Genomic DNA, 16,779 nt, shown 5'->3' on the forward strand with positions numbered 1-16,779 from the left:
TAAGTGAGGGGTAGTTTGGTAATTCTACCCTTTCAAGAGCATAATGGTTAAAAAAGTCAATCTGTTTACACATAATGTTCAAGACTAACAGATTAGACCAAAATGCTATAATATTTTGAAAGTAGGGAGAATTTATAATTAGAAAAGTTGTAGGGGACATTTGGACAAATGGACATTTTTAGGGGGGCATTTGTAAAAAACCCATTTAAAATTTTTTATTTTTTATTAGTGTTTCTTGGCCGTCTCATAAAACAATTTTGATTCAAGGCTAAAACAGACCGATTTCGATCCAATCCTCATCATCAGAATCATCTCCGACCGATTCTGATCCCGATTCCGAGTTTTAAAACCCTCATCGCCGCTAAAACCCTCATCGCCGCTATGTTCTCGAACCCGTAAGGTAGTCGTCACTCGTCACTCAGGGACACGCACCATTGAAGAAGAGGACATTCATGGCGAATAGGCGATGCCTCAGTACTCTCACTCGCCACTGCCAGTCTCTATTATCCTCCAACGCTTCCCTTCATAGCCTCAGGACTTTACCTCATCTTCGCACCCTTCCTGCATTTGAACCTCTCTCGGTTGTTCCCACCTCACACTCCCATGACATCCGTGACTTGGAGTCCATTTTTGTAGTTCAACCCAGATTTCTTCGTCATTTTTCATCCGGAAGGAGAAATTCTGAGGGAAGTGACGATGAAGACGATGAGGATCATGACGGAGGTGAAGTAGAGGAGGATGAGGATGAAGACGAAGAAGTGGGAGAAAGTAGTGATGGAGATGGGCAAGATGAAAATGCTCGGGTGTCGAATTGCTCTGTGAGTAGATCCTATTCATTGGAGGAGAAGGAGGCGGAAGCGGCCGCGATTGGGTACAAGGTGATTGGTCCTCTCGACCCTTCAGAGCGACCCTTTAAGCATCGGGAGGAGGCTTTTGCTGTTGTTCAGGTTTGCTTTGTGTTTCATCTGCTTGCTAATTTTAAATATCACGAAACATGCATTAAAGCCGTGGTTAAGGATATGCTGAATATATGGAGTTCTGTTATCCTCAAGTAATTGGCTTGACGTTTCTCCCTTTTTTTTATTTTTTTCCCATGTAGATTGGTTCTCATCAGTTTAAAGTGAGCAACGGAGATAACATCTACACCGAGAGATTGAAATTCTGCGAGGTCAATGACAAGGTATGAAGCACTTAAATCAATTTAGTTATTTATTCTGAATGGGTATTTGGCATTAAAATTTAAAAATGTATCTGCATGATTGTACCTGTCATTTTTTTTTGTGGTCAAATTGTATCTGTCATTTAGAGTCTCAAATTGTTCTCACTGGCATGGTTCAGATACACAGTAGCCTTAAGAATATTGTATGGTTTACGTAGTTAAGGGATGTCGAGTATAATCAATGGGAAAAAGCTTATTATAACAGTACTTATAAAAAAAGTCTTACTGCGATATTAAAAAAGAACCTCAGCCAGGTGCAAGTATTTTGGTGAGGGTGGGTGGTGGCTTGAGTCGGTCCTAACCTTCAACAATTTTTGCACAATGTGGCTGCCATTTAAATAAAACCAGGTCTTCATGTTGCCAGACTGAACTTTATCATTGCCCCAAGTGACCACCCCTCTATGATACTACTTACAACAAGAAATTTTCTAATATTTTTTGAAAATTCATAAAATGGTGAGTGTAAATGATCTGATGTATGTCTCTATATTCTTATCCATAGCATAATAAGAATCAGTGCATCAATCTCATGGAAAGGAAGGAATTACAAGTGAAGTTTCACCCTGTTTAAACCTCATACCGGCTTTTTGGGGATCGTAATTTACTTCAATTGTTTCATTTGGTATTCTGTCTCAGTTTGTGCTTTTGGTGTGGTTGTTGCATTATACAACTTTAGGATGCCACATTCCAATGCAGCTCCTTTAAGTTGATGCTTTTGATGGAACAGCATAAGCCTTCATCAGTTTAAGTTTCTCATTATTTTCTTTCCAAATATTCCACATCCATATGCATTGGAAATTGCAGCTATACTTACCATTATCTAGGATTTTTTTGTGTCAGTAAATAGGCAGTAGTGACTATTATCGTACTGGGGATGTGCTATTGCGTGAAAGGATTATTCTAGAATTGTGTGACTTTCTTTTGATGCTTTTGTTGGTAATTTAAATCAATTAATGGGCTGTCCTTAGCATTCAGCCATTCACCAATGCTGTCATGTTTTATTCACTAATGAAGTTATTATCAATGGAGTTCACTATAAGTATATCTTATACAAATCAAATCTATATCTATTAGGTGGATTAACTCTCATTAAAAGAGAGCTGAACATATTTAAAGTTTCTCTAATGTGAGACACTGAGACGATAGTAGAGTGCAAAAATTTCATCTTTAGGTGGTATTTGGGAACATACCATCATTCTATGTGATATGTTAATTATAGTAGCTCTTGGGATGTGGATGTCAGGCTAATTTTAATCCGTAGGTTATGCTTAGTTGGTAGGGTTCAATTATGGAATGTCCTTAGCATGAGGATTTAGATAGTTGTTCTCATGGGGTCCTGATGCAGTTACTTGGTCCACTAGGATTAATTAAGCATTATTTCAGTCAATTGGTAGTCATTATTTTCTATTCCTGTTAGTAGTTGATAAGCAGGAGTTTATTTCAAACTCTACCGTACTTTTAAAGTTTGGTTAGGAGACTTCCTCTCATTCCCCCTCCCTTCCTGTTATATATGTAATTGAACCCATCGAAATACTGTTGATGAATGTGGAATAAAAGTTTGCGTTGATGTTGCCGCCAAGAGCTGCGAGTGTGCAAGGGTTGTGGTTCTCCTCTGATCCTCTTCGTGAATCAGGTGTGATCCCATCTAATCTCCCCTTATTCCCTCTTCCTTCCTCCCCTTCTTTTCTATTCTCCATCCATCTTCTTCTTATTGATATTATTCTGTTCTGATGGTACTGTTTGCTTGGTAAGAGAGAACTTAGTCTTTCTCAAGACTTCTCCTTTCAGCTTCAAATCTTGGGGCCTGAAACTCACCCAGTAAACCCTAGAGATATTTTCCCTTTGAACCTTCCTGCCGGGAGATATTCACTTGAAATCAAGTCCAAACCAGCAACTTCCGCCTGGGTATATTGCAGGTAATTTTTATTATTTTTCTGGCTACTATTTTGGTCTCATTCTGGGTTCATTTACGAGAGTGGAGAGTTAAGATCTTAACTCCAAATTAAGGGACTGTAGTGATCACAAATTGGATCTCTTTTCCACCAATACTGAACATATCGTGGGGTTGAAGGAGAAAAACCTTCTATTTTCTTACAAACATGACCCTTAGTTGCTGGTATTATGTAAAAGACCCTTCTTTTGCATGAATTGTTTCAAATCTATCACCAATCATTTAAAGTCTCAAGTTTGGTCCCTTTTATTTTTTATTTTTTTTAAGTTTAATTACATATAAGTCCCAAGTTCTGTTTGTCCTACTCAAGAGGGTTCCAAATTGTTCTGAAATTTATGGAATTGCCACTGCTCTTTAGGATTGAATTATTTACTACCTGTGTGCCCATAGCAATCTAGATTTAAGGGCTCTGAAACCCGAGATCACGTCAGGTCCTTTCTCATTTTTCCTTTTTGCTTTTGTTTTAATATTACCCTGGTATTATGCAATATGCGTACAGGGGTTCTAATTGTAAGGTGATATGTTTTAGGGTTAGTGATTTCTAATCCTGATCCTCTAGAAGCATTTTAAGGCTATAGGATGGATGTATTCACCATACTTATACTTGAATAGGCAGGAATAGGCAGGAGATGCAAGTATAGTGTTCTTGGAAGCTAAGTAACCGGAAATATGGAATGGAGCAGGAGCGTCAACTCTGTATGTGTGCATGTGCACATGTGTGTGTGTGTGTGTGTGAACTATGAAAATCTATGGCATTCCCAAGGATCAGTCCTCCCATAGTGGTTCTTCCAAGTGCTGGTTGTCAAGTTATTTGAATTCTTTATATTCTGTCCTGTTTCTTCTATTCTTCATATCACTGTTATTGTCTCCTGTGTCTTGCTGTCCATTAATCTGTCTACAAGTTAGTTTGCTTCATCAAATGTCTATCCTGATATGGTAGAGAACCTGTAGGTCCTAGACTCCTAGTCTCCTAGATAGTAAGTGCTGCACTTTCAATTCAAGTACAAAGCATATAGGTATGTATACTAGTCACTTAGATTTATTATGCTCTTGTCTATTATCTGGAAATCTGTGCTTGTTCTGCTTGTTGGACCTTCTGACACATGCTAGATTTTGGTTCCCTTGTGTGTATCTGACCAAAAAATGTGTAGGGAGTTCAGATGGTAAAGGCATGTGATGACCTGGAAGTTTTGTTTTTGGTCTCAGATGTATGGATGAGATGCCTGTTGATAATTTGTTGCTTTGACTTCAACATTAGAATTGACGGTTGATTGAGCATTTTTTTTTCTTTTTTCCTTTGGATAAATATTGAGTGAGAGGTTTGTTGAAACAGATAAGATTGTCCACTGAGTTGCAACTTAGGAAGAACCATGGTCATGAATGGAAACTGGGTAGTAGGTCTAGCATAGCTGAGTTAATGCACACGTTAAGTCCATCGAGTATTGGAGCCAACAGTTAAGGCTAGGAAACATAAGGCTTATTAATGAAAGTTTTTAGCATAAATTTGTGAGAGATGCTAAATAGAGAAGTAGTTTGTGTTTTTTATCATTTCACATTGGGATGTTGAAATAGGTTCAAGAAAAAATGGGAGTAGTGATTGGATGAAAAAAAATTTGTATTAAATTAATTGAAACTGGGAAAGGAGGATTCAGATGAAAAATATTTTAGGATTAGATCTTCTAATGTTAAGATCAATAAAATGATGGTTTTTTGGGGTGCTGTTGATATGCTAAGTACCTGGTCTGGTCTTCACCTGCAAGAAAAACAAGTACAGGTTCTTGTTGTCAACAGAGCTTTGAAAATTTCGAGTAGGAAAGTTTGGTTGATGCAGTAGTAAAGATTTTCTCAGAGAGAACAGACTTCAGAAGCAAGGAAATTCCTTAAAATAATTTTTTACTTCCCACTTCAATTAAAATTTTAATTTTAGATGTTACTACTATTTTTATTGAATAATAAAAAATTAAATCTTGTTTTCTTGATTTTAAGATCTAATGAAATGTCATTCTTTAAATTGCTTCCTAATTCTGAGTGGTTGGGATTCGCATGTGACTGTAAAATGAGCTCATGCTTGTATGCATGGGAAGCTGCATTATATGTGAACTGTCTTGTAATGGGAAAGGAAATCCACATGCTACCGCATTAAATGCTAACCTCTAAGCTGGTGTTTAGGCCTAATTGCAGGTCCCTAGAGGCTGTACATGCATATTTATGGCACCATTCTGGAGTCTGCTTAGGAGTTTCATCTTCTGCATCCTTAAAGTTGGTGAAAATCAAGGAGATTTCACGAGTCATGGCATTCAATCCCCTTTGATAGGTGGAGAAAGCTAACGTAGAGGTTTGTGTCACTGGTGACTATTTAGATGTTATGGGAGAGGAAAGCAATCAGAGGATGTTTAGAGTATGTCAAAGAACTGTTCAGGATCTTTGTGAGCTGATTATGGTGCTGACAGTGAGATGGGCTTGAGGCTGTCTGGAGCTGATAATCACTCCTTTGCACTGGAGCAGCCCAAGGCCTTTGTTGAACATGGCCATGCCACCGCAAACAACTCACATAGCTTATCATGAATTGGTGCTACTCCCAACTCAGCTCTAATATGATCATTCCTTACTTTATCTTTCCTAGTTATGTCACACATCCATCTCAATATCCTCATCTCCGCTACACTTAGTTTATCTATATGACGCTTCTTAACTGCCCAACATTCCACACCATACATCATAGCTTGTTGATTGACAGTCCTATAAAATTTTCTTTTAAGCTTTAAAGGGATTCACCGATTACACATCACTCTGGACGCACCTTTCCACTTCATCCATCCTATTTTAAACCTCTGGACAACTTCATCCTCTAAATTACCTTCTTTATTTACATTTGAGCCTAGGTATCTAAAATAATCACTTTGTTATAGAATCTCCCTCATCACTATTTACCACCTCATTATCCGTCCTAGTGTGGCTAAAGGTACACACACCATATATTCCGTCTTTGTTCTACTTATTTGAAGACCTTTTGATTCCAAGGTTGATCTCCATAACTCCAACTTGACGTTAATCCCTGCTTTTGTCTCATCCATTAAAAGAATATCATCAGCAAAAAGCATAAACCAAGGAACCTCATCTTGTATGCCTTTGGTTAAATCATCCATGATAAGCGCAAACAGATAAGGGCTTAAGGCTAATCCTTGATGTAACCATATTGTTATTGAGAATTCACTACCTTGACCCCCCACAGTTCTTATACTAGTCACCACACCATCATATATATATCTTTAATTATGCCCACATATTTACATGACAACCTTCTCTTCTTATATGTGCCAGATTAACTCTCTAGCGACTCTGTCGTAGGTTTTTCTGGGTCAATAAAGACCATATGGAGATCCTTCTTACCCTCTCTATATCTTTCCATGAGTCTCCTAAGTAAGAAGATAGCTTTCATTGTGGATCTTCCTGGCATAAAACCAAATTGGTTCTCCGAAATAGTAGTTTCCTTTCTCAAGTGGGTTTCAATAACCCTCTCCCATAACTTCATCGTATGGCTCATTAGTTTTATGCCTCTATAGTTATTGCAACTATGAATATAACTTATTTTTGTAAATTGGGACCACAATGCTTCTCCTCCATTCATCTGGCATTTTCTTTGTGCTCATAATCTTGTTAAACAGCTTTGTTAGCCAAGTTAAACCACAAATTACTAAGCTCTTCCAAACTTCTATTGGGGCCCCATTTGGGGCTAGGTCCTTGCCTAATTTCATTTTTCTTGATGTTTCTTTTACTTCAGACACCCTAATTCTGCGTATTTATCTAGCCATGTGGTGTGAAGATGACTAATGCAGCCTTCCGAGGCCCTATTACTCGAGGAATCTTCATTAAGTTGGCTGTAGAGATACTTTTTCCATCCTTCCTTAATGTCCTCATCCTTTAATAGTACTCTACCATCATCACCTTTAATACATTTAACATGGTCCAAATCTGTACTCATCCTTTCTCTCATTTTAGCTATCTTATAGATAACTTTTCCCCCTTCTTTTGTGTTCAGATTATTATAAAGATCTTCATATTTCTTTATCCTTGCTTTCCCCACAATCTTCTTAGCTTCGTCAAAGGTGAGTACAACATACAGAAAATTGTGTCAATTGCTTTCTACTGAGGTGGTACACCATCAATGTTCTATTGAGTACATAGTAGATCAGATGGTGGAGTTTAGTAACTCTGTTCAATCGGTATTTGCTAGAAGTTGGAGCAAAGCAAGTGGTTTAGGGAAGGAGTTCCAGTTCTAAATGAGGAAACCTATGGAGTTAAAAACTTAAAAACTTCCTTGAACTATTTCTTTTGGGGTGGGGGTAGGGAGCCGATGCAGTATTCTCTTAGAAAATAGAGGGGGAAAAAATTCAGTTCCTGCGGTGTAGGCTGGTTTGGTCCAGATTTGAACCTTTTTGGTTTGATATGGTTTCACTATATTAGCAGTTTACTGTTCATGTGAACAGTAACATTTGACCAACCTTGCATGTGGAATTATCTGGTTTCCATAAACCAGGATTTGTGGGACCCATTGAAGAGGTATCACAGCTTGTGCTAATTCAAGTTCCTAAATTTTGGGAAACTTATCACCAAACAATATCTTGTATGTGCAGAATTTTGGTGGGGCCCTGTTTGAAGACTTTTTAAGGCTTGCGGTTACAAGATTCCTAAATTTCATAAGCAGTATCTTCAGCCAACTGTGGGGGTTTTATTTGACTGTTATTTTATTATTTTATTTAATATTTGGTAATGTAGTAAGGGTTTGACACAATCTTACTGTTAAGAGTCTTTGTTTCCTTGTTTCCAGGTTTTCTGATTAGATTAGGAAACATCCTCATAGCGTACGATTGGAGCATAGAGTTTTTTTTTTTTGGTGTTGTTTTTAACTTTGCTTTCACAAGTCTTTAAATATTGCAAGACTGTTAGTGGCCCCCCAACCACAACGATTTGATGGAATGGAAACTTGTTAGTTTGCTTTTAGTTTTTGGGATAGGAGGTTGTTGCTTCTATCCCCCACCCCACATTTGTGATTTTCTCTCTCTCCCCTCCCTCTTTCCATCCTATGTGACCTCGCTTCTCTCCTCAATTTCTATCTCTTCCCACAACGAGCAGATTTGATGTACATTAGGAAAGGATATAACTAAGAGTATAATGCAAAAGTCGACCTTGAACCAGGGAAACCAGCGGGAGATCGATTGCAGCCAGGATCAACACAATAAGGATGAACAAATTGAATAACTGAAACTTTTATTTATTTATTTTTTTTTAATTTCTGTTTACATATGAAAGAAGAGCATAAAAAAAAGGATAAGAAGATGCAGAAGGGCATATAGATAGATGAAGGGGGGATAGGGATAGGATGGGGTAGGCTATCTCAGACTTGGGTTTCTCACCCACAGCTATCTCAGCTGTTGAACACAAGTCTTCTCAGACCTAACACTTGCAAGCAAGCAATAGAAATTCCATTAATCAACTCTGAATTCAAGTACAACTGATGGGGTTTATAGCTTGGCCTAAGCTTCACAAAATAGAAAGTCTCAAAAATAGAAACTAAATCTAACTAATAGGAAACAAAGGAAAGAACTTGAGAAAATAGGGACTTCTAAATAAAAGCTAAGCCTACTTTCTAAATCTGAAATTAGAAACTAGTACTAACTTGCTAAAACTGAATTTAGAAACTATCTAATCTCCTATTACAACCAAACTGGAAAATAGAAACAAGGTAAACTAATATAGTTAAACAAAAATAGGAACAAAGCTGTCCATATGAACAATACCCAAATCACTGTTCACGTGAACAGTGACTCGGGTATTGTTCATGTGAACAGTAACTTCTTTTTTATTTTTATTTTTTAAATTTCTGTCTTGGTCTTTTATCTTCTTCATGCTTCTCTCTGGGCTGGGGCTGCCTTAGGTGATGCTCCATCGAACCAACAAAAACTTGCGACATCATCAGACTAGGCTGCCTCTCACAGCAGTGAAATCCCACAACCTTGCTGGGCTGATTGTGGGGCTTGTTCCTGCGGGTCCATATGGACTTGTGATCTACATCAGAGATAGAGGGTAAGGCTTAAAGAAGTAGCTTTGCATGTCGAAGAGGAAGGAGAGTTTATCAGCCCAATTGGCTGCCTTTTGATGGGTGATCAGTGCCAAAATTTCGCTGAAATTACATATATATTTCGGTTTTGCAAGAAAAAACCGAAATGAAATTACTATCGAAATTTATATGTGAAATTTTTTCACTGAAATATTTCAGTTTCATTAGAGGGAAAAATCCTAAAATTTGAACCTTGAGGATGATGAATATGGCTTTTGGTAGTTTGGAACATGTTTTCTCTTATAATAACTGTCAGTGACTTCTTTTTTTGGCTGGGAAGGGGTTGGTTGTTAATGGCTACTTCCTTCATTCCTGCTTATTCTTTTCTGCTTTTAACTGTTACCAGGAGAAAGAAATCCCTTCCTTTTCATGTAGGTCAGTAGATTGAGAGGATTAAGTGCTTGATGGTTCTTGATCCATATTGTGGACTTTTTCAATTTTTTTTCGAGTTCATCTCTCCTTTCATGGTTTTTTTTGTCTTTTTAAGGGCTTTGCTTTAAGTTTCTAGTGTTTAGGGGCATAAGTGCAAATGAAATTTATTTGAATGAACAGTGAACTTATATTGGTTGAAATAAGGAGAATGATATACTGTTGATGATTATAGTGATGATGATGAGGAGAGAGATGCTGTATTTGCCCCAATAGTTTTCTGGTGAGGAGGATGAAGAACGGATACCAGCCCCAATAATCTATGAAACAAGTCCAATCAGTTGAGGAAAATAGTTTAGAAATGGGCTGAAGTTTAACATTACCCATGGTATCCATTCCTCAAATGCACTTTTAAGTAATCATGCTGGATCCAAATTCTAGTTGCCTGTGCTAATTAGAGAGCAGGTGGGATTGAGGAGTCTAGATTTTATTGAAAATAAAAATGCCGAGGTTCAGTTTAAACTTTTTTAGAGATGTGCAAATCATATAAAGAAACAAATCAAAGCCTCCCCACCTCCCCAATCCCTGTTGGTGATTAAAACAATTTGGTGTAACCGACTACCTGAGAATAATATCAGAACTGACTAAACTCTGCACCAAATCAAGAATTTTAATCCCAAGATAACCTAATTAGGAAACCTGGGATCTCTCCATAAATATAAACACAATAGGTACTGTTCTTTAGCTGCATCGTTCAAGTATAATGAATTGGACATGTGATCAGCTTTCACCAATTCCGATCCAGATTCAATCATAATCAGCCAGAATTAGCTGAAACCCTAGAATATGGGATTGGGATGAAGAAGCAAAGATTTGCCAAAATCTTATTTTTTGGAGTTTTTGATCCAATAAACTTGGGGATCTTGCTACAAGAGGCAAGTTTCATTGATTTTTTTCTATTTTACTGGCTAAAAGAGGGAAACAATGGCCAAAAATGAAGATCAATCATGATTCACTACTAATTCAAAGGAGAGTTTAAATAATCCATTGGAATTGGGATTGGGTGGCTCTGATTTCAATTTAAATCGGGCGATTCACCCAATCAGATTCCCATTACAAAAACTGTGTTTAGCTGCCTAGCATTGGTTTGATTTTTTATTTTTAGGAAATTTGCATTGCAGATACCCGTAAGTTATGGAGATTTGGCATCCAAGGAGTTTTTTTATTTTCTTTTCTTGAGTTTGCGGCTGACAATACTCTAACCCATTAACCCTATAGTCAAGCTGGTTTAACTTGAGGGCGAATTGATTTTAAAGCCCATACTCTCTTTGTCTTCTCCACTGATGAAGGAAGGAGAAGGTTGAGCTGTGACGAGAGTTATTGAGAAGAGAGAAGAAGGAAAATCAGATATTGAAGAGAGAGAGAGAGATCAGTGATTGGAGATGGGACAGCCAAATCTGTCACAATCTCCGGCAACGAATTCTCGGATCTACATTTCTATGAGGGTTGGTTGTTTCAGTTGGAAGAAAAAGTTGAAAGTAAAAATTCCATGCTCTTTCACAAATGCAGATCTATAACAAATTTGCTTTGCCTGAAAAGTCTTCAACTTTTCCAGATGAACAGAGTTCAGTACCCGGTTTTGTTACAAGAAATGACACCGACTCACCACTTCCTCCTTCCAAATTGGCACTTCCCCTGCTTCATGGCAGACTGGCACTGCATTGAATTAGCAATCCACTAAGTTAATAGCGATCCCATGCTAAGTGGAACTGCTGTGGCCGATACTACCTCCTTTGGAATCAGGTTGGATGATATTTTAAAGACCACAATCACAGTTGAAAAAGAGATTGGGATCTGTGGGATTGCAGCTTGAACAACTCCTGTCTTCCAGTCATGCTAGAAGATCTTGACCAAATGGATCTTCGAAGGGCCAAACTTGATATCCTTACAAAGGAAGGGTCCCGAATGAAACAAGACACTAGACCCGGTAGGAATACCAGAAACACAGCTTGAATTGCTGATAAGATATGCAGCCTTCGAACTGGATGGCGATGGGGGTGATTGGGTTCCCTCGATTCAAGCACAGGTTCAGGTTCAGCTTCAGAGTGGGAAGAAAGAGTAGGGAGCAAACAAGCGGTCAGAAGTTTACATGGAGGCTGCCACCAAGCGAAGGGAGATATTTGGTATGGTGTTACTCTGTCACCCTGGAGGGAAGGGTAAGTTTCCTCTCTTCAGTCTATGAAGCCTTCCAGAACGGAGCAAACAAGTTGGATTTACCCATTATTTGTTGGAGTTTGCCATCCATTTACCATATCTAATCGCTGGATTAACCAGTTATGACTTATGAGTTATGACCGTGCTTCCTGAGAACAGTGATCCTTGGGGGGGGGGGGGGGGTTGTTTAATTCATTTCTTGTTGGAAAAGATGATCTGATTTATAAAATTTTGTAGCTTCAAGAGAGGTTGGAGATGTGCCACAGGCGGTGGATGAAACTAGAGTGATCTTGAAAGACCTGAGTGTGTCTTGGTCTTCCAAGGATAAAGAAGGGTCAGTTGCTTGCAAGAGTTAACCCTAATTATTTTGGATATGTTGGGTACAAAATTGATAAACAAAACACCTCAGATGCCAAATTGCCAAGCTTAGGGTACCTGCTATGCAACTTACCCTCACTTTAATACCTTACTGAATACTGAATAGTGGTTCCACTGGGTCAGAAGGTGCCGTTCTGGCCTCTGTGACAATTATTTCCTTGCTACTGAGTTTGCTTCATTTGAACCCTTTCTTGATTGTTGCTCTGCATCTATATCTTGTTCTTTCTTGGATCCTTGGTTGCTTTCTCCATCTCCCCACCACCAGAACATGCAAAAGAGTCTGATATTCTGGGATGCATCACTTAGGGATTATCGCAATCGCCTACGGATCTGTCGCAATGTGAAATGAAATCACAATACAGTTTTATTTTTATCAAAGCACTGTAATGCAACTGATAATTGCTGCACAAAGGTTTGTTGCCTGAAACATCTCTATGCTCTTCTTTTATGGGGTGGAAAAGCTAACAGAACTTCCAGACTTTCATGCATTCATGGCGTTGGACCCAGATATAATTAGTTTAGTTTAACTTTTAGTGCATTAAGTAACCGTGAACTTTTTTTTTTTCATTATAATAAAGAATGTCAATGATACCAAATAACTAGCATTTAAGTAAACAGTATATCATAATATTTATATTACTGCTGATATTACTATACTGTTATATTGGGTCTCTAGTTATGGTGGATTCTTTTACACATTTTTAAATATTAAAACAGAGTAACCAACATTTGGTTTTAACATTTCTTCTGCATTTGTTGCTCTATTTTATTGTCTAGATTGTGCTGTTATTTCCCCCCCCCCCCTATATGTTTGTGCACACATCCACACTTTCCTGACTTTGTTCAGTTGCAGTTGATTCTGAACAGGGTTCTCATGCTTGGATCAAGGACCCAAACCATCATAGGCAGGCCTACGTTGCCAGAAGCAATTGTTCATGCAGTTGTTGAAGAGCATGTGAGGAGAACCTTGGATTTGTTTCCTCTCATATAGATTGCTTGCAATACTTTTGCATTATAAATTTTGTATAGATAGTATGTACTTATGAAATTAATCAAAAGTTAATCAAGCTTCATAAAACATGTGAATGTGCTACAAAATAGTAAGTTAATTAATATTAAATGCTCCCATTAGGTAAGAGAGTTATTTTAGGCAATGAAGTATAATTTCCACGAGTTAGGGAAGACGACAGCTTGTTGATTTGGTGAAATATTGGGGGAAGATACCACTGAGCTGGTTCTAAACTTGTCCCTGCAAATTTCAACGATCCACTACCATATTACATCCCCCACCCTCCCCCAAAAGAAAAAGAAAAAAGGGGAGGGGAGGAAAAGTTGATTTACACTCAATTAACTAGAGAATCAATTAAATTAATGGCATCTGCATCTCAAATTGTATGATTGAATATGACCAAGGTGCTGCAATCTAGGTTGCAGAAGGGATCTACTGTATTTGTTTACCTCCCCAATTAGGTGCCCTTAAAGTGGCATTGCTTCCTCTACTAACTATCCAGAAGTATCTCTTTAACTAGACAGTCCTTGTGACTAGGGTCTCTTTGCTCAATAGCGTTTATGCTCTAGTTGTCCTTGTAAGAAAGAAAGTTTAATTTGATATGTTCTTTTGACCTGCCGTGCTGTCAAAGTAACTAATCTGTTTGGTAATTTCCCCTTTTCTTTTTATTTTGTGGGGGGAGGGTTGGGGGGGGGGGGGTGAGGAAATAGGTATGATGGAATTAAGTCATAAATACTATGTTGTTGGCAATCTTCTTTTGTGCTGAATTTTTTTACTTCATGAGTTCATTATGAGACTAGCCTTTCTGAGCTTGGTTGCCTTCCCTGCCCTCTAATTAGATCTGTTTAGTGCATGGTCTTGGGAAATAGAAATGATGGAATTAAGTCATAAATACTATGTTGCTGGCAATCATCTTTTGTGCTGAATTTTTTTACTTCATTAGTTCATTATGAGACTAGCTTTTCTGAGCTTGGTTGCCTTCCCTGCCCTCTAATTAGATCTGTTTAGCCATGTCATCTTTCTAAAGGCCCATTTCGATTTGTAAACCATCTTTCTTTCAGGCATTGGATGCTAAGGTAATTATATTTAAGAAAAAGAGAAGGAAGAATTATCGTCGGACCAAGGGGCACCGCCAGGTAAATCAAAGATCAACCCATTAGCTAGTCACTTATCTTTCCATTGGCTGGTTTTTTGTTGCCATGTAGCTTAAAAATTTCTTTTCAGGAATTGACAAGGCTGAGAATTACTAATATTGAGGGAATTCAGAAGCCAGAAAAGGTAAAAGTTGAGAAGCCAGAAAAGGTGAAAGTTGGGAAGCCTGAAAAGGAAATACTGGAGAAGCCAGAAAAGGAAGCAGTTGCTGCATAAGTGGACCTCTTCATCTCTGATTAGCAAGACTCCATGTCCTTTTCTTTATTATTATGGAGATCTGTATTAGTGAGCAGTAGCAACCTCTGCCATCCTAAAGGTTGCATGAAGTGGACACAAGGGCAGGCAAAGGACCTACCATCAAACAGGTATCTTGGGAAGATTGTTGCTGCAGGAATTATAGACCATGTGGAATGTATTCTACTTTTTTTAATTTGCATAAACGTTGAGTATTGTGGAAAGGGAATTTTTTTCGTGAGTGAAAGATCAACACATGATCAAACATATTTTTTTTGTCCTGGGTAGTTTGTTTGGTCCCACATGCTGCATTGAGCTTCCTCTTCTTGATTTAGGGTTTTCATATCGTTGCTGTCGAGTGCTAACAGATTGTCTGGTTCAAGAATTACACTTCTGATTACGTTAATTATGCTGTTCTCTGTCATTAGAAAGGCTCCTCTATTTAAGCAGGAGTTGCTGAGAGTTTCACAATGTATTTGTTGTATTTTATTTCTGGGATTGCCTTTGATTCCGGATTCCTCTTATGTAACTGGAAATATGGTTACATTAGATTACCATCTATAATCTGGAACCACAATTTGTCATTCTGGTACATTAGCATGTGAGAAACTTGGGCCATGCAAATCTATGTACGAAAGTATGCATACTAACTGCCAGTAAGTGCCAGTAAGTAATGGTTGTAATAGTTGTTTTTTTTTTTTTTTAAGACAGTTCTTTCTGATGAGGGGAGGGAGGGGGGGGGGTTTAGTAACCTATTGAGTGATGTTTAGTGATGGATTTGAATCACAATGGAAGCTCATCTGGTCAGGGGCTAGCCTCAGCTCAACCCAAAATAAAGATGATTAATACAGAAATGCTACTCAAATGTCCAATGGTCAATGGGACAAGGACTGTTTTATATGAAATTCATCATTTCTAAGCTCTTCAGTGCCTTCTTGGGGATGTGTGGCAACAACCATTGTCAATAAGCCTTTACAAATCTCCAGGTTTGTCTCCCCCATTATTGGGTCTACTAGTTATCTCCTAAACATCAGGTCTTTCGGGATTGAAGAGAGAAAAGAAGTATGGATTGGAGGAATTTCATAGCGCTCGTACATCTTGATATGGTTGTAAACGAAAAATCATACATGAAAGACGATGTAATCAAGAGTCTTGTATATCATTCTTTCTGTGATTGGAAAAGATACAAAAGTTTCATTAATAGGTTTGAAAATTTCATTTCCCTTTGCTATCAAACAGAGCCTTCCAAGTGTGGTGGGGAGTCATGGTTATGTTCTCCTAGTTGAAGGCCATTGTTGGGGGGAGGGGATGTGGTTTGTTGATGGAGAGGGCACGTCCTATTTGGGGAATTTAGGGTTTAAGGAGTGAGAAGGGATTGGGAAAACGAGCTGGATATAGAGAAAAAGTTTCTGCTTGTGGCAGTAAGGGTGTGTGGCATGGTCGTCCCTTTTCTCGCAAGTACCAGCTAAGGAAGGACTGAACTTCCCGTTTGTCAAGCCCTCCTGAATCAATGGAGATAGGGTTGTTGTGTGCCCATCAAGCCTTGTTGACAAGGAGGCCGAACTGTTGGGTAATACCTTGTTTGGGCATTGTGATATGACCACCTTTTACCAAGGGGTGTAGGAAAGGGAAAGTGTATACTAGGGTGAGGGAAATGGGCTTGCTTGGGATTGGTAATGAAGTTAAAAAGGGCATAATACACTGTCAAAAGTGATGGTGAAACATTTGGGTTTGGGCTAGGACAACGTGAAGACCAGCTCTCAGGCCCAAATAACTGGTGAACAAACAAGCCTTGATTTCTATTAGATGTGAGGCTAATTCAACTGAGCCCAATTGGACTGGGAGACCTACAATCTCTCATGCCCTAATACATACAATAGGGTGTAGGAGGATCCCCCCTCCCCCACCCCCACCCCCACCCCCACGTCCAATAATTTCTTGCCTTCAGTGAATAAGGAATTTTTCTGGAACATCAAAGGTCTGAACACCTCGCACAAAGAAGCTGAAGTGAAAGGGATGATTAAGAAGCATTAAATAGTGTTACATATCTAATATTGCTACTACGATTGCACCTCGATGGAATCTCAGTCAAGTACAACCACCACCCTAATTGTAGATTATATGGTGTCTATGGG

At 38.5% G+C, this 16,779-nt stretch overlaps 1 protein-coding gene across 2 annotated transcripts; it reads left to right on the top strand.

Moving 5' to 3' along the window:
• Positions 1–414: 414 nt before the first annotated feature.
• LOC122649579 (50S ribosomal protein L21, mitochondrial-like) lies at positions 415–14,897 on the top strand. Of its 2 annotated transcripts, XM_043842782.1 has the most exons (6): positions 415–947; positions 1,100–1,180; positions 13,103–13,204; positions 14,320–14,394; positions 14,483–14,560; positions 14,609–14,897. In XM_043842782.1, exons 1-6 carry the CDS (start codon positions 453–455, stop codon positions 14,624–14,626), a joined length of 849 nt encoding a protein of 282 aa, XP_043698717.1. In that variant the 5' UTR covers positions 415–452; the 3' UTR covers positions 14,627–14,897. The 2 variants fall into 2 exon arrangements, with proteins under 2 accessions (XP_043698717.1, XP_043698716.1); XM_043842781.1 differs by having other exon boundaries at positions 14,483–14,881.
• Positions 14,898–16,779: the final 1,882 nt, after the last annotated feature.

The sequence above is a fragment of the Telopea speciosissima genome, chromosome 2 (genome assembly GCF_018873765.1).
Source record: "Telopea speciosissima isolate NSW1024214 ecotype Mountain lineage chromosome 2, Tspe_v1, whole genome shotgun sequence".
NCBI lineage: Eukaryota > Viridiplantae > Streptophyta > Magnoliopsida > Proteales > Proteaceae > Telopea > Telopea speciosissima.